The 23136-nt window shown below is 32.7% G+C and overlaps 1 protein-coding gene and 2 non-coding genes across 4 annotated transcripts; 1 reads left to right on the top strand and 2 right to left on the bottom strand.

Annotated features, from left to right (window-relative positions):
* Positions 1–1074: 1074 nt before the first annotated feature.
* Positions 1075–4293, bottom strand: LOC120202646 (acyl-CoA-binding domain-containing protein 1-like). Of its 2 annotated transcripts, none has more exons than XM_039203062.1 (6): positions 3661–4293; positions 3161–3266; positions 2924–3027; positions 1998–2089; positions 1795–1892; positions 1075–1501 (listed from the first exon to the last, which is right to left on the bottom strand). In XM_039203062.1, the coding sequence occupies exons 1-6, from the start codon at positions 4161–4163 to the stop codon at positions 1325–1327; spliced, it is 1080 nt and encodes a 359-aa protein (XP_039058993.1). In that variant the 5' UTR covers positions 4164–4293; the 3' UTR covers positions 1075–1324. The 2 variants fall into 2 exon arrangements, with proteins under 2 accessions (XP_039058993.1, XP_039058994.1); XM_039203063.1 differs by having other exon boundaries at positions 2924–3024.
* Positions 4294–14466: 10173 nt separating this feature from the next.
* TRNAD-GUC lies at positions 14467–14538 on the bottom strand. The gene has a single exon. It is a non-coding gene; the product is annotated as a tRNA-Asp (tRNA).
* Positions 14539–17386: 2848 nt separating this feature from the next.
* On the top strand, positions 17387–17459 carry TRNAR-UCU. The gene has a single exon. It is a non-coding gene; the product is annotated as a tRNA-Arg (tRNA).
* Positions 17460–23136: the final 5677 nt, after the last annotated feature.

The following is a 23136-nucleotide window of genomic DNA, read 5'->3' as shown; positions in this document are numbered from 1 at the left end:
TTTCAAAAAACAAATTTTTATTTCTAAAAATGTTTTATTTTATTTTTAAAATTATAATTAATAAATAAAAATTTATTTTCGATGAGAACATATTTAATATCTGTCATTTTATAATACTAATATGAAAAATAAAATTGGATTTATATGGTTTTACACTATATTTAAACTATGATAATAAAATTTAATAGTTTTTTTACAGAACTAAGAACAGCTAATTTTATTAAGACATAAAATATTCTAAATTATAATCAATATTTAAAAGTAGAATCATAAACTAAACATATGACTAGAATATTCTTCTATAATCATTAACACAAAAATTAATTAAAATTAATTACTTAAAATCAAAGGAGCAAATTTATGTTCGTAAATTTAAATAGTTAAAAATCATTGAGAAAAAAACTATTTTTATGTTTATAATTTAAATCTGACCGAATTTACCAAGAATCATTATTTTCAACTTTACAAAGAATTTTAAGAGAGTATCTTCATTTTTTTCCCAGAAATCTTTTAAAATTTTTAACCAAACTTGTTTTATTTTTAAACCGAACAAATCCCAAGTTGAATTAGACTTTAAAAAATTAAGTTCAATGTTTAAACTTTTACTTTAATTTACGGTCACTAACAATATTAATTACTCAATCTTGTTCATCAGAGAACTGGTTAAGTTAAAACTTTCAGTTCAAAATTTGGTAACGAATTAGGATAAATGCAGACCTGCAATTTTCTCCAGGAAAGGGTTTTGATCAGAGAATTCATGGAACAACATCAAATCGAAAGCAAAACATGTAAAGTACAGCCAATCATTTTACAGGCTGAAGAGAGAATAAGAGTCGAAAGTAAGCGCTAAGCAAACCAGCATCCGGCCCATGCCATGGAGATCAAGTCTTAATTTGATAGAACAGGTTTAGGGTGACCAAGTCTGTTTTATCTAAATCTACCATAAGATCAAAGAACTAGCTAGGTTCAGTGCCCACATCGGGCACACGATGTATGAATCAAACTATCCGGTCCCTTTGAATGGTAACATCCAAGTTCTAGGCTTTATCCAAAACATTCATTCAACTCATAATGCAACAACAAAAAGAAACTATTTGAATTCCATTTCACCAGCTAAACTTTACTTACCTTCTAACTCTCTTCGATCTACTTATGGAGGTAGAGAGAGCAGTAATCAAGGAGGCAAGGGCAATGAGCATCATAGTGCCCCACATCAGCATATAACTATGTTAAAAAAAGCAAAAAGTAACTTATAGCCATATACATCCATGAGAAACTTTTTTAAAGTACTTTAACCAAAAGCAAACTTGATTTAAAACACAGATCAATCAGCTTTGCCTGCATGTTGCAACCAAGGCCAATCCGAATCACATAGGTCAACTGGAGAGTTGCCATCCATATCCTTCATATCTTTGTCTGCATTTTGTTTTACAAGAAATTCAGCAATGTCTTTCCTCTCACACATAACAGCATAGTGCAACGGGGTTTGGCCTTCATTGTCCTTCCAATATAAAATAAAAAGAATTTAACAGTACTGATTAGAACACCGGAACAAGAAAGGTATCCATATGTGTGTGAAAAGAACATAGTGCACCATTCAATAGGTTCAAGCTGATGCATGAACCACCTGAAAACAATTTTTTTCTCATTACTTCGACAGGATTTTGAAAACAGTTCAAAAACATTGCAAAGACATTCTTTTTTCATGCATTACAGATCCATCAGGCATGAATAGTTTCACCAAATATTAGGAGGCTAAAACAGATAAAACAGTGAAAGCAATACAATAATTACCTTAGCATTCACATCCGCATTCCTACTAACAAGTGCTCCCGTAATTTTAAGATGTCCACGATCTACAGCCCAATGCAATGGGGTTCTGCCTTCACTGTCTGCTTGCATCATATGCAAAGTAGTAACACGATAAAACAAGTCATTCAAACCTCTATGCAAGTCTAGTTCCTCAAAGGGCGAAATACAACTAAATAGAAACAAACCTTGTAAATGCACGGAAACACCACTTTTAATGCATTTAAGCAAATTATCCAGTTCTCCTTCTCTGGCAAAAGTATGAATAGCATCCATCTTCCTGAAAAACAATAAGACTTTAGCATTCTAATCAGATCTCTTAACTACTATAAACAAAAACAATAAACTATGTAATAAAGAATATTTTGTTTACGTGACAGGAGGAAAGGGAAGTCTTTTAACTCATTAATGAATCACTTATATTAACACACTACTGTACTAACGGGAACTATTCCATAGTTAACAAAAGGGCATACATATCAACAATCAGCACATAGAAACTTATACAATACCTAAGGCGTCATATATGAAAATGCAACATCGACACTTGTGAAGAGAATTTAGAACAACAAACAGCCAAAACAAGACTTGAATATATAATCATAAATCGTGGAACAAACACATTCCATATCCATAGTCCAAGTTAACTGGCCTTCGATTTTGGAGGATTTGATTGTTTGATGACTCCATAATTATATTGGATTTCATAGGCAAGTGGTAAGAACCAGAAAATAGTATAACAAGAAAAAAATATTACAATCCCAAGTAGAATTGCACACTGTTGATTTATAGCTCAAGAAAAAGGAAGTTTTTTTCTATTCAGATACTAAACTTGCATGTTTAAAACCAATTATGCCATTACAAACAATAGCAACTTAAGACCTGGATGTCGCTCAAGCAATTATGAGAAGCCCTATAATAAGTTCCAGTTTACTATGTTACACAGAATCGGATATAGGTATGTGTCCAAAATGGGTATATTCGATTATTTTTCCAAGTTTTTCCATGTATTTGGAGGGTCCTATCTCCTACCTTGTAAACCTTTATAAGACATAAGTAGACCTAAGGAATAGCAGTTAGAAAGACCAATATGATGAAGTTTTAAGAACCTTACAACTCATTTCCAGATTCCTCTTCATATATGAACGAGCTGAAAACCGGTCCCATTGGTCCTTTGGCATCTTTACTTGCAGCACTATCAGCCCCACCTTTGCTCTTCTAGGAGCAAAAAAGGTTGAGAGACCAGAACATCAGCAAAACAGAGAAAAACGAAAAGGAAGTAGATAGAAATAAACAGTACCGCCAAAAAGGACAGATAGTAGAAAGAACCACAATAAGTTTAAAATCGCACCATAGCCGAACCATCCACCCAAGTCGGATAAAGCTCAGTCACGATATCAATGTATTTCTGCATTGCATCCTCCGGAGGCATAGCACCCAATTTGTACCATGCTTGCCTAAGAATAAACAAATAGCCAAATTCAACAACTAGGACTATGAATTTCTCAAGCCACTCTCAATCATTAAGGTCTTGTGTTATGTAGTAGAAACAACTCTCATACTACATGGAAGTGCCTTGCAATGAGGAGACAATCAAGCATTTGATAATTGAATAAGAAATTAATTAAATGATCATCAGTTTTACCCAGATTTCTACTCATAACAAGTTCGGTTTTGAATCATGAAAACGAAGTTTAGCAAGCTAATTAAACTAAATTATACTCAGCAAACTCATCTATGACATTCACATTTGCGAAAATAAGAGGAAAAACCCAAAAACAAACCAAAAAAAAATACGAGAAACTCAAAAGGAAAAAAATGAGCAGAAAATGCCACGAAACACCGCTTTACCACTTAGCACGAGCGGTCATTTTCAAAGCGGAAGGCTGAGGAGCAGTGCAAGGTCCCTCGGTGGCAATCTTGTACAAACCGTAAAGCTGCAGCTGCACCTCATTAGGTACCTTCTGTGACAACCGATCCGCCGCAGCCGCCGCCACGAACGCCGTCGCAGCACTATACGCATCATCCAGCTCCGTACACTCTACCCCTTCCCAATCGTCGTCGTCATCATCCTCGCCAAGGCCATCACCGTCGCTGTCGTTCCTAAGACTCCCCAATTCGGCGAGCACCGAATCTGACTTGTGCAGTCCCTCGTGCTGAGTACTGAGAAGCGAGTCGGGCACGGGTCCCGGGTCGTCGATCTTCTCGTAGCCTTGGACATAGCCGCTTCGATCTCGGGTAATCGAAAGGTTATCTTCATTGAAAGAAACGACTAAGGAGATTAGCTTAGCGAGAAGATAAGAGAAGATGAGACCTATAAAAATCGATTGCAAAAGCTGTTGCCAGTCAGCCATGAAACCAATCAACCAAAACCCAGAAATAAAATAAAAACCCAACCCTAAAAAATTGAAAAAAAAAACACTATAAATGATTGCTTCAGCTTCGCATCGAAGTTAAACTAAAAACTTAAAATTCTTCTCGAAAATTGAAGAAGAAAGAAAAATCCAAATTCGTTCTTCTTTGATTTTATATCATATTTTTTTAGGAAATATCGGGGGATTGTCTTAGGAAAATGCGAGTTAATATACGACTAATATACGGTGTTATCGGATATATTATAATATATTTAATAAATTTAGTTTAACGTTATCTGAAATATCGAGTAATAACAATGTTGTAGGTGGAAATCATGAAGAAAATATTAAAAAATTTGACAACAGGCAAACTTAGGTTGTCGGTTTGTGTCGATACAAATTAAAAATGTATCGATCCATAGCAATATAACAGGTAAAAATATGATAAAATCGGTGTCATTATGATAAAACCGGTAAAGCGCTACCAAATATATTGAAAGTGTCGATAAATTAATATAAGTATCGACACTTTTGTAATTTAAAAGAGAAGAAGTTATAGCGTCTAAAAAGTGTCGATACTTTATAAAAATATGTCGATCCATAGCAATATAACTGGTAATAATATGACAAAACAGGTCTCGAAATGATAAAACCGGTAAAAAGCTACCGGATATATTGAAAGTGTCGATAAATTAATATAAGTATCGACACTTTTGTAATTTAAAAGAGAAGAAGTTATAGCGCCTGAAAAGTGTCGATACTTTATACAAATGTATCGATCCATAGTAATATATCCGGTAATAATATGACAAAAGAGGTCTCGAAATGATAAACCGGTAAAAAGATACCATATATATTGAAAGTGTCGATAAATTAATATAAGTATCGACACTTTCGTAATTTAAAAGAGAAGAAATTATAGCGTCTAAAAAGTGTCGATACTTTAAGAAAATATATCGATCCATAACAATATAATAGGTAAAAATATGATAAAACCGGTATCGAAATGATAAAACCAGATATATTGAAGTTTGTTTTGTTTGTTGCTGCATTTCAAATCGAAAAGCACGTTGTTGAAACCCTAGTTTTTTATTATTACAGTAATTAGGGTTTTTATGTGTTGTTGTTTGGGGTTTTCGAAGTAAAGAAGCATTTGGGACCGATTACATGTAGAAAATGATCTTCTAGGTAGATGATAAATATCGATACTTTTATTTAATATTATAGGTAGAAAATGATATTATAGGTTGTATAAATGTACCGATACTTTGAGTATTGAGTGTTCCCATTCGTTTGAAGGAAATAGGGAGGTTTTGGGACCGATTATTATATAATATTATAGGTAGAAAATAAATATAGATACCTGTATATAATATTATAGGTAGAAAATGATATTTGAGGTTTGTATAAATGTGCCGACACTTGTTGTAGTGGCCATTCAAATTCTATTGAAGACCAACCGTTTTACCACAAGAGTGGTTATCGATTTTTATATACAAGTATTTGATTTGATTTGCGTAAACTAATATATGAAGGAAAAATGAAGTCAATGGGTGGAAAGCAACCAAAGGGTAGATATATGTACTTCTAGTAAATATCAATTTCTTTTTTTTATTATTGTTGAAATGGTAATTGGATTAAAGTATTTAGTGTTTGTTTAGTGTTTGTTTATGTGCTAGATTTCAATCATGTCCTAAGGAATCACATTTACTAGCTGTTAAGAGAATCTTTAGATACCTTAAAGACACTCCTAGTTTAGGACTTTGGTATCCTAGAGACTCTAGCTTTAGCTTACATGTTTTTTCTGATGCGGATTATGGAGGATGCAAATTAGATAGAAAAAGCACCTCCGGTACTTGCCAATTCCTTAGAAATATGCTAATTTCTTGGTTTTCAAAGAAACAAAATTGTGTTGCATTATCTACCACTAAAGCTAAATACATTTCAGATGGTAGTTGCTGTGCACAAGTTTTATGGATGAAACAACAACTTTTTGATTATGGAATTGAAGTAGGTACCATTCCTATCAAGTGTGACAATACTAGTGCTATTTGTCTCACTAAAAATCACATCCAACACTCTAGAACTAAGCACATTGAAATAAGACATCACTTCATTAGAGACCATGTCACTAAGGAATATGTAGTTCTAGAATTTGTTGATACTTTGCACCAATTAGTGAATATCTTTACAAAACCTTTAGACATAGAACGATTTTGGACACTTAGGAGAGAATTAGGTTTGACCAATTTATCTTCACTGAGTGTTTAAAATAATTTTAGCACTTTTAATAATAAATGAAAAATCCTTATAATAGTAATTTTTGATTGCATTCATTGCTATTAGTTAGGGGGAGTTTATGATTATTGATGAAAAAATAATTTTATGTTCAAATATCGTTTAAAGATTAATTGAATTGTTTGAACATGATTAATTTTCAATATATGAGTTGCCAATACCACTAGAGGAAATTAATTTAGCATTTTGGGTGTTTAAAATCGGATTTTAGCATTTTGGTGCAGAGGGAATCGATCTCCCCTTGAGGGAACCGATTTCCCCTTTGAAGGGGAATCGATTCCCCCCACAGGGGAATCGATACCCCCCTGGAGTTCACACGGGCAGAACCCTTATTTTTGTTCAAAACCCTCTATTTTCTTCCATTCGCCGTTTCTCTCCCTCTAAGCACTCAAATCTCCATTTTTGCCTCAAATCAACGTTTTTAATCGGAATTCACTTCAAATATCATCCTCTAAACCTGTTGGAATCATCAAAAACGTGCAAACTTCATATAATCTCACTCAAATCCGAAATCATTCAAGGTATTTTTCCAAAACTTCTTTTTTTTATCAATTTATGAACATAGAACTAGTTTTAATTAGTTCTAGGTTGAATTTTAGATCGGGCATTGATTATTTAGTGATTAGAAACTAGATATTACAACTAATTTCATCAAAAACACAAGAATTTTCCAAAATTTTCTAAATTTTCGAAATAAAAAAAAAATTAATTTTCAAATTATTGTGTTTTGATTAAATTATGTTGTTGTTATGAAAACTATACATATATTGTTTCTCAAAACCATATTTTTTAAAAGTTTTTCAAAAACTTTGCCCATTAGGATTGATTTAGAGAACCTTGAAATATTGAGGACTCAATTAAGTTTTGGGATTGATTGAATTGCATACATGTGTTTTCTAAATTGCAGGTTATCAATTCTATTCTGATTTCCTAAACCATGTCCAATCCTAAACGTGTTAGGTCATCATCTAGTCGTTCACACCGTCAACCAAATCCACCTCCAAATCCTCCTCCTATTCCAATTTCTAATCCTAATCCCATTGATCCTAACTTGACTATCCAAAATTCGTGTTTCAATCATCCTGGTCCTAGAAATCATCGTTTTTGGTATTATTAATATTTTGACTCTTACAAAATCCGGGAAGAACGTATTCCCTCTCGTCGAGCTATGTTAGCTATTAATTTTAAATATCTTCCTCTTTTACAAGAGTGGAAATTTGATAAACTCTTTGACCTTGAACCCATCGTTTACCATCAACTTGTTCGTATTTTCTATTTTAATGCCGTTTGTGTTAAAAACCAAACTGAAACCGAAACCATAGGAATTCGTTCCTATCTTCTAGGACAATTCTTATATATTGACTCGGCTTACATAGCCAATACATTCGGATTAGATAATGATGGTATTTCAAATGAAAAGCAGGTTTTAGGATCTCGTTATAAAAGAAGGGATAGTGCAAGTGTCTTAGACCTTCATGAACGTTTTCTTCATCTAATGATTTCTTGGTAGTTTCGACCATCCGGAGGTCGTTATTCTACTCTTAGAGCCTTAGATCTTTGGTGGTTACATTGTTTCGAAAACAATATTAAAATTAACCTACCTCGGATTATTTTTGCTGAAATTGTTGAAACCGTAAATCTTGTTCCTAACAAGAAACTTTGTTCATCTCTTGTTTACGGTTGCATTTTGAGTAATCTGTTTTCCAAAGCTGGGCTTAGAGTCGGTCTAGATGTCGTTTTTCCCCTTAAGAAACAAATTAAACTTCTTTCCTTAACGAGAGCGGGATGGATTAAGGATAAGGAAACCGGTGAATGGGTTCGATCTTCTGCAAATACTCCGGGAGCTAGTTCTTCATAGGCTCCACCCGAAGCTGACGAAGATCTCGAGCTTGAGCAATTAATGCGAGACATCGATGAAGCCGAAGATGAGCCTGAGCAGCCCGAGGAGCAAGCACAACAAACGCATCAAATGCCTCCATATTTTCAAATCTTTATGGAGACATTCGATTTTCGATATGCTACCATGGATTCGCGCTTTACTTCTATAGAGTCCCATTTATCCACAATGGGAGCTCAACAATTAGGAATTCTTCGGGAGATGCGTACAAACAATGAAGCAACCAACGCGCGTATTAATGACATCACTAACGAAATGGCCGCTATACGAGCTCGTTTTCCTCCTCCTGATCCTGATATGTGATTATATGTTTTGCTTTGAACTCCAAACTTATTGTTTTAAAATTTTGAATATTTTAGAATGTTTGAATTTGTGGATTGATTGACTTTGAATTTGTTTTTATGAATGGTTAGAAATTATCTATTTAGTGTGATTAAATTTATTCATTATTGCATCATTTACTTCATGATTAGATAAATGACTAATTTTGCCATTTCACATTAATTATGAATATTGATTATAAAACTAATGGCTAACGTTTCTCTTGCTTGTGATCTTAGCAACTTATATTATATATAATCAATTGGCTAAATGATTTCAAAACCTTGTTTAAATTCTTTAAAATGTCTTTTTGATTTAACAAAAAGGGAGAGAAGTGTTAAATGTGTTTTTAAATGATAAATGGGAGAAGTGATTAAAGTAAGGGGGAGTACTTTCAAAACTTGATTTCAAAATCTTAAAATTACTAAAATGTTTTGTTATATCAAAAAGGGGGATATTGTTGAAAACATTTTGATATTTCGATATAACAAATTAAGTTAAATGAATTTTAAGATTTTCCAAATGATTTTCTAAGTATATTCGATAGAATTATTCGAATATCAAAACATTACTCCAAATCTTTCAAAGATCATTTTTAATCCTTACTCAAAGTGTAAAATTAAGTTTTAAACTTAAAAAAATTTCAAAATAATTTTACAAAGTATTTCGAACCATTTCAAAGCCAAAAATTCCAGATTGCTCAGAGGGAACCGATTCCCCCCCCAAGGGGGTACCGATTCCCCCTGAATGATTTGGCTCCGAGAATTCCAGTATGCTCGGAGGGAACCGATTCCCCCCAGGGGTACCGATTCCCCCCTTGTATAACGGTCGAAATATTTGAATTTTACACTTAGGGAACCGATTCCCCATAGGGGGTACCGATTCCCCCACGCTCCAAACTGTTTTATTAATTGTTTTCACACTAAAACGGCTATATTATTTTCTCTAATTATCCCCAACGTTCAGAAGTGATTCAAGGTGTATTTAAGCAAGCTTAGAAGCCATTGATCAATAACAAGAAACATCAAGCAATTAGAATCAAGAGAGAATCAAAGAGAAAGCATAAAACCTCAAGTTTGAGCATTTCAAGCCTATTTTTCATTCAATATTCATTTTGTTTTCAAGAACACTTATTGTGCTCAATTGTATTTATTCTTGAGTGTTCTTTCTTTGTTCTAGAATTGTGCAAACATATTTGCCTTGTGAGGTTTTTCTTGTAAGTTTGCAAATTTGTATTTCTCTTTGAGAAAATAATGTTCTCAAGAATTGGGGTATATTCTTGAGGGAGTTGTAAGGTTATCTCTTTGGCCTCAAAAGAAAGAACAAATTAGTGAATTTGTTGAAAAATCCTTAGTGTGGATAGCTAAGGTAGTGGACGTAGACTTTGGTTGATAAAGTCGAACCACTCTAAATCGCTGTGCAATTTCTTTCAATTTTCTGCAAAAGCTTCCACAAAATTTTTATTGCCAATTCACCCCCTCTTGGCCGATTCAGTCAATCGATTAACCTAACAATTATGTATCGACACTCTTTAAATATGTGTCGATACTTTTTTTCAAAATAAAGCACAAACGAGTTGCACGCATAAAGTGTCGATACATTTAAAATTGTATCGATCCTGAAAACATCGAAACCGATATTTATAATGTAATAGGTCAATTTATAATGTAACTGGTTTAAATTTACCGTTTTTATGAGAAAATAGGTCAATATAAGCGCTACCTATTACATTATATAAGCGCTACCTAATTTGTTATTGTACTTGATAATATTTCCGGTTAAATGCATATTTTATTATATAAGCGCTACCTATTACATTATCTAAGCACTACCTAATATGTTATTGTGCTTGATAATATTTTCGGTTAAATAATATACCATAACCAGTCTAAATTTTAATCAATCACTTGTTTAACTGTCAAGCCGTTTTTTAACTGTTTTTTTAGGTCCCGCATAACAGAAGCTCCCAAATATTGGCGCCCGAGGAACAAAACAATGTTGTAGTCTAATGATAATAGAACAAGAAGAAGGAATCGAATGAGGGCGTAGTGCGCACCACTGGAACAGAATTAAGTGTTTCGCGGTTTATGTTGACTATTTATTGTTCTGAAACACGTGGCTCATTTGTAGTAGTTGTTGTCAGCAGAATTATCTACATGACAATAGATTCCGTTTTTTCTTTTAGATGTCACGTGTATATAGAACGTTCAACGGTTTTGGGGATGACCACTCACTGTTTTAATGATTGATATTAAAATAAAATCTAAGTTAAATGTTAGATATAATTAAAAATAATAAGTGTTAAAATGAAATAAAATAAAGTGTAAACATTAAATGAAAATATTTTAAAATTCATTTTATTCTATACTGTTATTTTTACCTAAATATTATCGTTTAAAATTTTATTTTTTTTAAATAATATTCTTTTAAGATTAATTTTATTTGGTTAAGTGCACCTACAACTAAATCAGTAAATCATAATGAAAACGTTTCTGGTCCATCACACCTTTCTAGTATCTTAAGCAATAAAATTGAAAATTTCTTCAAATATTATTAAATTTTGACAGTTAGATCATTTTGTACTACTAAATTTTTAATTTTATTAATTACAATATCGAATTTTAATTATACATTCAATTATGTTACTCCACTGTTAGTTACTAACGAGAAGATGACGTGGTTAAAAATTGTTGATGTGACATGCCACAGTAAAATAATGTCGTTTTGGTGCAGTTGTTTTGATATATAAAATAACGTCATTTTAGACACTGAACTTTATAGATGCATCGATTTTATCACTGAACTTTTAAATAATTTTACATTTTTAGCATTGTACTTCCCATCGTCACCGACCATATTTCAAATTGATACTAAAATATTCTTATTTCATTCTTCATTCTTCTTATATAATTAGTTTTTCATGAAGCTCATTCAAATTCTATAATATATATATATATGAATCGAAGTAGCGGTTCCAAAGGTAAAGGAAACCTTATTATCTTGAGATGATTTGGGTTGGAGTAATTTTGTCTTTAAATGTGTGTCAATTTATTCATATTTAAAATTAAATATATATATATATATATTATCTTATAATCATAATAATATTTTAAAAATAATATATATATATATATATATATATATATATATATATATATAAGCTAAAAGCCTAAAAGTGGTTTTTTCTCTCATTCCATTTACTAATTATATCGTAAAAATATTAAAAAAAATAGCAAAGAAATCTAAAAGAGCAATAAATATTTAGAGGCAAATTCGTTTTGATTTCCCTTATTGTGCCTTCGAGGCTTTGACAAATCGCTTCCTCCTCAAAACCTATTGGTATGGCTTGAATTTCGAAGACCCCGTAGTTCGAAATCTTCCTGTAAAAAGGAAAAAACCTAAAGGCCAATCCGAAACACCCAAATCCCCAAATCAATCAAATAATTTACCTCTATGGATACCAACGTCGGCTTCTTGTCGTGGCTGGGAACCAGCGTCGCTCAATTTTTTTTCATATCGCTCGAACGATTCGCTTGCATAAATCTGACGACGGCCGACGATGCCGAAGATTCTGAGGCGCATGACCGCCCTCTCATGTTCTCGAGCTTCAATTCTGTCTCGTCGTCGGTCATCTCCAGGGCCGCTAATAATATCCCTGCTTCCAACGATGTTTCTAATCTTCCCGTCTAAAACTTTATTTATTGGGTAAACCACTTATTTGGTCACTCACTTATTGCTTAATTTTTATTTTGGCCACCTACCAATTTTTTTAAAAAATATATATAATATTACGTTTTGATCACCCACCATTAAAAAATTAAAATTGGTGCTACCGTGACCTTTTTTATTATTTACAAAGTTGATGTGATATTGAAAATAATAAAAAAATTACGCTCAATGTCACTATTAATTTTTTAATAGTAGATAATCAAAATAGAATCAAAACGTAACTGTAAATATAATTTTAAAAAAATAATAATTTGGTGACTACGAACAAAATTGAGTAATAGGTGGGTGATTAAATAGGTAGTTTACCCTTATTTCTTTATTTTTTTTTATGAATTATCTGGGCTGGGATTTTTGAATTATGCTTTCTTATTAATGAGTGTTTATGAAAATTCAAAATTATTTATTTGAAGTTTACTCAGGGAGGAATCTGGTTTTCTCTATGGGTTATTATTTGCCAATGGAAAAACAACTTTCCATGGTAGTATACGATAATGATCCTTTATTTATTATGTTATGTCTCTTGTTTCAATTTTTATTGAATTAATATATAAATTCTGTCAGTTTCTTTTTATATATTATCTAATACATCTCAAGTTATTTGAGTTAATAAGTTGTATTTTATTATTATAATCTAATTTGATTTTTTTAAATCGAGATAAATAAAATAAAATTTGTGTCTAATAAATTTATTCGAATTAAATTCAAAATTATTTTAAATTAAAATATAGACAACATTATTATAGGACTCAATTCTAAACTAGGGCACGTAAACTTAAATTCGCACATATTTGAAAATTATTCTAAAATAAAATAAGAGAAAATTAAGATATTTTAAATTTCATAATTTACTTATTTAAATATTTAAATTTATGAATTCGGAACAATTTTAGAATTTTTTAATTGAATATTTCTTCATCTTCCAATATCTCTAAACTAGAGCATAGTCGATGGGATTGAAACTAGAGCATGGTTGACTCGTCATTCTTTTATAGTTCGCGGATTAGTCGTTCATCCACCGGAGCTATACTTCATTAGCCTATCGTTAAGTTTTTAACGATGAGATACTAAAACGAAACATTGGTCGTTCATCCACCGGAGCTATACTTCATTAGCTTATTCGTTAAGTTTTTAACGATGAGATACTAAAATGAAACAAAAACTAACATATCAAAATTGATAATTTATGTACTAAACGCGTAATTTACCCTAAAATTTATTTCCTCCATCTCTATGTAAATTAAAAAAAATATTATACGAGACATGATTTAAAATTTTAATTTTTTAATCAAATGCATAAGATTTGTTTTTTGAAAACAATATCATATTATTGTTATAGATTTAGATTTACGCTTACTAACAAAATTGTAGAAATATGGGAACTAAAATTTTCTGGATTAAGATCCAAAATGCAGCAAAGTATAGGGGCTAAAACCAGAATTAAACCCTAGAAATCAAAATATATGGTTTTCTGTTCACTTTGTACGAGAAAGAGCAATCGAATAAATATCGTAAGAGAAGAAAGTGCTTTATTTTTATTAAGTTACATCTGCGCTTAGGCTAATTCTGGCATACGCATCTTTACGATGGAGAAACCCTCGCGTTCAGGGAGGAAGAATAGGGAGAAGCCGTTGGCATTCCCCCCAGTCGTTGTCTTGTATTTGAAATTAGGATTGGCAAAAAAAAGGAATTTTTTTTCGGTGGGAGTGGATCTAGTTGATGTAACAGAGGAGCCTAGCCTAGAGAGGGCAGGGCTGTCGTACGGAGGATTTTGATGACAGTGGTATTGGGGAATCTTTGCGGAGCGGTCTCTCTGCATCAGGCGCTACGAGAAAAAGAAGTTGAGTCTCTTCAAGCTAGGGGATGGCTGGTTGGGAAGGTCTCTTTGGGACGAAATGGGCCAATCAGAATAACGTCCTTTGAGAGTTCGAGATGTAGGAGCGAGTCTTCGACTTTCGGTTTTGAGCGCAAGAAGTTCTTTCGGTTAAAACGCCGTGCGACTTGGGGGACATAAGACTTCTTGGTCAAGCCAAAAATCAATTACAGGAAAAAAATTGAAAACGCCGTTGCCGGGGATCGAACCCGGGTCGTCCGCGTGACAGGCGGAAATACTCACCACTATACTACAACGACTTGATATCCTTCGCACAAACTTTTAGTTAAAAATTATTATATTAGGTTCGGACAAGAGACAACTGGTTATTTGTTAAACTAGCATACAGTAAAGAGCAGACTTTTCTTGAATGGCAGTTCATATTAGACGAGATGGGTGAAGAAAGAGGAGGAGGACGGTGAAGTGTAAGCCATGTTTTACGAGCAGTGGGGAAGTAGTTAAAAGGAGTTTGGATGCGTTTATTAGTGGCGGCTCATGGGCCGGAAGTTGACGTCATCAGTTCCGATTTTGGTAGCTTTCAAGGCCTTTTTTCCCCTGATCCGTATTTAATCGGAAAATATGATAAAAGAAAGAGTGCGAAGGCCGACCAATGCATGGCAAGCATTTTGAGATCTTTGGCAACAGAAGGAAGAGGGAGGGAATGACTAGACAGATGGTAGTTAAGGACGTCGGAGGAATGGTGCTTCAAAAGTGTAGTTGGGCGATGGTTAAAAGTGGTCTTGGCAAGCCCTTTGCGACCTTTGGCAAAATAAGGTCAACTCTGTTGAAGTTTTCCCTTTCAAGAGATTGATCTATGCCCATCACAAGTGCAGTGGCATCAGCAGAGGCATCTTCTTCGCATCGTCTACTTAGATAGTGCCACAAGCCACATTGGTGCATCCTGGCACGTAAGCTGTTGCCACTAATGTTGACAGATGTCTATATTTGTGACATTGACTTTGGATCCAATTACTGCTAACGTTTTGATTGTGGTAGTAGAAAGAGGCAACGATTTGACTTAACGTCGAAGTACAAGGAACAATAGTCGATGTCGGGCAGGTCGATAGATGAACTTGAAGCTGCTGGTTTGGTTGTAACGAGGGAGGAACTAGGTATTCTTGAGAATTATTACAAAGCTGCTAGTTTTGCTGGAGATGTTGTAAGAGTATTTTCGGGTTGTTTTGTTTCAACGACTAGAGAATGTTGGCTAGCCGTAGCATTTGAGGGTTTAGGAGAGTTACTGCAGGTTTCAACCAAGATATCGAATCCTAAACTAGATGCCTATAATGAATACATAATGTGTTTTCTTCATGTTGGCAAGATGTTATTGGCACTGTAACTATCCCCTCTGCAGAGGATTCAGGAAAAAAAAGAGAGGTGATTGCAGCTTTGATCGCTAATGTAGGAGCATGGGTGTAGTTATGTCATACGACTAGCTTAATTTAAATCTAAGGAAAGGTGTAATTGAAAATGTTATTTTTTATTAATATTTTCGATTGAGTGCAACTTAAAATGTTGACGAGCGTAACTTAAAATGTTAACTTTTTAACATTTTTTTTCAATCGAAAATGTTAAAAATAATTGTTACGAAGAATGTGTGCAACGAAAAAAATTAAGGAAATATTAACATTTTAAGTTGTGCTCATTCGAAAATATTAAGATTCTTTTTAATATTTTCGGTTATGTATTTTCTTTGCTTTAAATTAAACTGCCATTCCTTAAACATTTCCTAGAATGATAAAAGCATATAGAAAGATCACCGCCTTTAAACATTTCCGGGAGTGAAAAAGCATATCGAAAGATCACCGTCTTGAAGCAATTGGGATTAAAAAATTGGCCGCAAGGGGACGCTGCGCTTCAACAAGGTAGTAAGAGGCAACAGATGGTAGTTTACTTTCCGGGAGTGATAAAAGTATATCGAAAGATCACCGCCTTGAAACAATTGCGATTAAAAAATTGGCCGCAAGGAGACGCTGCGCTTCAACAAGGTAGTAAGAGGCAACAGATGGTAGTTTACTTTCCGGGAGTGATAAAAGTATATCGAAAGATCACCACCTTGAAGCAATTGCGATTAAAAGATTGGCCGCAAGGAGACGCTGCGCTTCAACAAGGTAGTACGAGGCAGCAGATGGTAGTTTACTTATCCCAATGCATTTTAATAAAAAAAGAATCTCACAATTTAAACTTTAGTTACTATTTTAAAGTGATGATACACAAATTTTTGGTATAACATCAAAATTAACCTTCAATTGAATGATTGTTTTGACATTTATTAGAGTTTAATTTTATTATTTTAATTTTTAATTAAAATTATCTTCATTAGACAACAATTATTAGCTAATTAACTAACAATACTTAGTATTGATATGATTTATTATCACGTCAATAAAAAATATAATTAGCTAATAATTGTTGTCTAATAAAGATAATTTTAATAAAATATAATATGATAAAAAAATATAATATGATAAATGAGTAAAAAGTTATTTATTAAATTGATTTAATTACAACCGAATAGATGGTCACATCTCTTATTATAAGTGGAAAAGAGAAATAGAAAGAAAAGCAATTTTCTTTTGTCTAAGACCCTACAAGCATAATTTTTTTAATTAATCATTTATATCTTATTTCTTAACCAATTAATTCAAATCTATTCCTACAAAGATTTAATATGTGGCATCTCAATCTAATTTGCTCTATTTACAAATATTATAATTTGAACTCTTGATTTTACTTAAAAATCTAGTATTTTATCCTGCTAAAATAATTGATCGTTGATACAAACACACCTTATTAGATTGTTATAATGTATACTAAAAACAAAGTTAAACATTTTATTATCGATGGTAGTTCAGGGACGGATATAAGATTTTATATTAAGATAGATTTATAAAATTTGTAGAATGACTGAACTTATAAATATAAGGAGGAACAAAAATATATTTTTAATAAAAATATATAAAATACATAAAAAATTAAAAGATTAGGGGACAACTGTCTCCACTTGTCTTATCTAGGTCTATCTCTAGATGGTGTAGTTAAGGGTTCTCATTTTATTGTCGATATTGATAAAGGTTAAATATTAAAGTGTTCAAGCGTTGTCAACAAGCACCCATGGCCTAATGGATAAGGCGCTTGACTTCTAATCAAGCGATTGTGGGTTCGAGTCCCACTGGGTGTGCTTTTTTTTCCGCCGAGTACAGTGTTACTGATTATTAGCGAATTAATTAATTTTACAATTTTTTTTAACTAAAAAGGTTATTTAATGATTCAATAATCTATTCACTAACAAAAAATTTGTTATATATATATATATATATCGACAATCAAAAAGGTTATTTAATGATTCAAATGAACACGAATTATTTATTTTTGCAAAAAGAAACAAAATAAAAATTTTACCAAAAAAAATACTATCTACTCCATCGTCTTCATTTGCTACAGTCCCCATCGCACATTTTATCCTCTCCATTAACTATATCATTATCAGCACGGTACCTCAAAACTCGAAAGAACCATTAGAATTTTGATTTTCAAAAGCTACATGGTTTAAATCTCTAAGTATTAACAACATAAGGTTTATTAATCCAGTCAATTTCAGCATTGATTTTAACAATTTGTTCTACATATTATTCTTTGTAAATATACACAGTTATTTCTAGATAAACTACCAAACATTATGAATTCATTGAGTGACATTAGTGGTTAAAGAGTGTTGTTCTCCCTTAAACTCTTAGGTTTATGTAACAACCCGGAATTTTGAGAAAAAAATATTTAATTGAAATTTGAGGATTTAATTATGTAATTGGTGAAAACTGGAGACTAAATTGAAAGTTTTCAAAACTTGTAGGTTGTTATAGAGTTTAAGGAAATTCAGGGATTAAACCCTGAATTTACTCAAAAAATGTCTATTAAATGCTGAATCAGATAGGCGAGGGGTGAGTTCATAAGCAAAATTTATAAGTTTTTATTCCTTCTAACACCCAACTTCCAACCACCACGATCCCGACGCCTTACGACATCCGATCGTCGTTTTGAAAACACCATTGTGTTCATCATTGAGCGAGCAACAAACCCCTTAAATTAATTGAAGTAAAACACTACCAAACGCCGTGAATTTCAAGTCAAAGTCTCAACTTTTTTTAGCACATTTGCCGAGAAAATCTTAAATTCATTGCCAATCGTTGCTCCTTTTTCGACACCTCCCGCCCTATCGTGTTCCTTGTGCTGTTTCGAGTCCGCCGGTGTCATCCTTGGTCTCCGTAGACGGCGGCGCATGAGGAGGTGAGGCGGTCAAAGTTTCCGATTTGTTGAAATCGAGCTCTCCGCCGTTCAAAAATTTGAACCGAACTTTGTAAATCTCGAAATCGCTCAAAATAATTTTTAGAAAATTTTCCGTGATTTTTAGGACGTCGGAGGAGGTCTCACGCGTCCCCACTGCGCGTGGGGAAGACTCGACCAATGCTTGAAACCGGTTTGACCCAGTTTAAACCGAGTTGACCGGTTCGAACCGGTTTGACCCGACCCGTTAACCGTTGATCGGGTTATATTTTGTTAATTAGTTTGGAAATGGTGATATTTTGGTAATTATTTTAAAAATGATGCTATTTTCTTTTTCTTTTTTTTTTAAAGTAAAATTTTGTAATTTTTTAAAAAGAGTGACATTTTGGTAATTATTTTGAAAATGGTGATATTTTTGTAAATATTTCTTAAAATGGTGATAATTTTGTAAAATGGTTGATCAATTGTTGACCAACTTTGACCATAACTTTGACCGGCCATTAAACGACCATTAATCTTTTTCGAGTATACCTATTCTGACATTTTTTAATGTCCCGAATTCTTTTTTGGGGTCTGTTTCACCAAATTCGAACTCGAAAGTCTCCAAATCATCAGTCAAACTCGTTGACTTTGTTTTGACTAAGAATTCAAATTTTCAGAAAGTCATATTTTATGTTTTTCGACGTTTTGAATCCGATTCCGAAGTCTGTTTTGCAAAATTCTGACCCGAAATTCCCGAATCGAGCTTGTGAACCCAAAAGGCTTAGTATTTTAGCATTTTTAATTATTTATTTAAAATTTGGTTAAGGAATTGATTCAGTAAAATATTTTATGAAGGTACTCGTGTTTCACCTGAGAGGGGATCAGTTAGGTCCAGTGTTGTCCGTTCGTCAGATCAGCCCGAACCACTTACTACGAGACTTACCTGTAGGTTCTCGTATATTATATAAATAAAGATTAAGATTATTTATATTAGGATTCCAATATGAATTTTTCCGATTCGTAGGATCTAGCGCTGCAGCAGAGCGTGATCGACAGACCCAGTAGTAGGCTTCCATATCTGATTTCTCAGACTGTTACATGTGTGCTTCCTGACAGTGTTATCTTATAGTTTTAAACTATATATCTGATATGGTTTATAGTTATAGTATTTTTCTACATGATTTCTAAATATGAAACATTTCCATAATTAATGGATTAATTACCGTTTTTACTCCAATGCATACATGTTTATTTTTGTCATTGGGGGTATGATTGAAGGAAGTATTATCAGATTCCTTTGCTGTGTGCGAAGGTAAGCCTTACAAATTCTCAGGTGTAACATCCCAAACTATGGGTTAGTGACTAAATGGTAAAGTTTCATAAATTTGGTGATTAAAGTAGAAGAATGGATTAGTTCAATGATTTATCTGGAAATAAATCCTAAAAGTTGTTAGTAATTATCAAATGAAGTAGAGGGCAAAATGGTCATTTGACTAATAAATGAATTAAAAATAGATATGATAAGGATATATATGTTAGAGGGGATAAGGATGAAGAGATATTATCTTCATCTTCTTCTTCTTCTTCTTCTTCATGTACGAGAGAGAGAAGAGCCAAGCTTGCAAAGGTAAGATTCCTTGTTAGCTGATTATTTGTTAATTTTAAGAGTGGGTTTTGATCATTAGGTAATACTTAAGCTTATGGAAAGCTTAAGTTGTCCTAAAATCAAAAGATAAAGAAGTTATGAAAGATTAAAGAAAATGAGTTTCTTAAGGAAATTCTGGAAAAGAGTTAGTAAGTGAATTTTGAGAAGGAATTTGACTTGTCATCAATCTAATTAAGGAATATGGAGTGTTAGAATTAGATTTAAAACATGTTAAAAATCTGGTATGATTCTTGAAGTTAATAAAGAGGAGAGGATATTAAGGTTAAAGACAAGATAATTTATTATAAATGAGTTTAAACATGTATATGAAAGTTAGGAATATGAAAGGGGATGAAATATGAAGCATTTGAGTGAAGAGTGGATGATTTTCGGGTTCAAAAAGAGGTTCTAGGCAGAGTGCATCGATGAACATTCATAGTGCATCGATGCATCAAGGTTAAAACCCATAAATCGTTTGAAGGTGTATCGATGCACAGGAAGTGCATCGATGCACTCTTTTAAAATAGAAACATCGATTAGTACATCGATGCATCCCAGTAATAATACAACATCGAATGCATTTTATGCATCGATGCATCAGTAGTGCATCGATGCATACCTTCATTAAAAGATGAAATTGCCTTTTCTCTTAGTCTAAAGAGTGAACCATTAGAGTATATTAGTTATAATACTAATATAGATCTATGTATGATGATGTAGATATAGAACATGATCCTGTTCCGGATCAATTGAAGAATTATAATCGAATCAAAGCAAAGCTAAGGTGAGTGCAATTTAATTTGTACTTATATTATTGAATAAACATTTGGCTTGCGATGAGCCAGTGATGGAGTTACTATGGTAAGAAGTAACTCCTAAAATGTTATTTGATTGGTGATCAATGTTATGATTTGTGTGATTATGAGATATATAAGTTATATGGAAAGTATATGTGAAATAAGATATGAGCTTATATGAATATGTGATATGAATAAAGCTATAAGAAATGATTTATGTGAATACATGCATTTGTGATGCGTGTTATATGATATTAGATATATATTTACACATACATATAGTATGTGACCGAAGAGAATGAACATGTGATTATAAGATCAATGATTACACGTACATTTGATACGTGACTGAAAAGAAAAGATATATGTTCATAAGAGAAAGGATATGAATAAGTAAATTGAACTGTTATGAATGTTAATGCCCATGTTATGTGATAAGAGAGCTAGTGGTATAGTTGACATGCCAAGGGTCGAGGGTTTACCTATGTTCTTCGGGACATATGGACTGTTTACCTATGTTCTTCGGGACATATGGACTGTTTACCTATGTTCTTCGGGACATATGGACTGTTTACCTAGGTTCTTCAGGATCTATGGACTGGTCCTTCGGGACGAATACTGAACTAAGGTTCGGTGCCCCATGAGGGAATTGATACGAGCTGTGGTGACAGCATTAGTGCACAACCTCAATGTACTCACATACCTTAAGTTCTCAAATTTTTACATGGGCTAATGCAAGGGCTTTAAAGATAATAAATAACTTGTTATGATACTATATATATGCTTTGTTGTGAAATGACATGGATACTCGATGGTGAGTATAGAAAGGTTCAATATATGCTTACATGATAGAAAGAAATTAGTAATAATGATATGAGTACTGATAAGTATATTAATGATATATGTATAAGTATGCATTATGTTATATGAAATGGTTTGTGGTTTTATTATATGTTTTATATGCCTCACTAAGTCAACGACTTAGCATGTAAGTGATTTACACGTAGGTATGAATAGGAGTAAAGAGCGATGTGGAGTAAGACAAGTCAGTTCTCCTTACTCAATGTCAAATCAGAAAAGAGGTGATTAATATGTACTTTAATATATAAAGTTTTAGTTGGCATGTATTCAAAAGAATATATTTGTAGACACTCATTTTCGTCCATCTTTTTTATTATTTATATATATATATATATATATTATATAGTTTGAAATCATTTTGAAAACTATATAATATATGGTTTTCTAAAAAGAAAACATTTTGAAAATATATAATATATAGTTTTTGAAAACATTTTTTGAAAACATATATATTATATAATTTTTGAATTTTTTTGAAACCATATATATTATATAGTTTTTAAAACCATTTTGAAAACTTATATAATATATAGTTTTAAAATCATTTTAAATTTTATATAATATATAGTTAAAAAAACATTTTTGAAACATATAATATAGTTTTAAAACGTTTTTGAAAACTATAACATATAGTTTTAAAACGTTTTTTAAATTTATATAATATATGATTTTGAAAATATCTTTGAAATATATATTATATAAAGTTTTAAAACATTTTTTATCATATAGTATTTTATTCCTTTTTATTTATTATTTGTTTTTGTTTTTATTATTTATTTTATCGTTTTTTGGGTGTTTGTACAGGTCCAAGAATCCAGTCCAGCGCACAGGTCAAGTAGTTGGGCCTGAATCAGCCCAAGACCCTTAGGGTTTCCCACATGTCTCACAGCACTGCGCCGTATGGGAAACCAACACGGCCAGTCATGCCAAACGGCCAGAAGAGTCCGGCCGAGATCCCCGGGACTGAACCATCCCGAGGTACTCGGCAATAACCCACCACGATCCCGCTCATCTCAGAACCTGAACGGCCAACACCGGGGCTATAAAAAGCCCCCGGTTAGGCCATGCAAAGGGGAGGAGGATCAACAGTAAACCGAGCGAAACCATACAACACAGCTAAACACAACCAAATCTAGACAAAACGATCACAAACTCATACCATCAACCATCATCACAAAACCATAGTACATCGAGGCACAACGGTACACGAACAAATAAAGATCAACCACAGTACCAACAAAACAAGATCAACACAGCCAGAAAAATACACGGTCACACCAAAACAATACACC

The sequence above is a fragment of the Hibiscus syriacus genome, unplaced genomic scaffold, assembly GCF_006381635.1.
Source record: "Hibiscus syriacus cultivar Baekdansim isolate YM2019G1 unplaced genomic scaffold, ASM638163v2 tig00008957_pilon, whole genome shotgun sequence".
Lineage (NCBI taxonomy): Eukaryota > Viridiplantae > Streptophyta > Magnoliopsida > Malvales > Malvaceae > Hibiscus > Hibiscus syriacus.
Note: the sequence above shows the minus strand (reverse complement) of the source record. Positions and strands in the feature narration are given on the sequence as shown.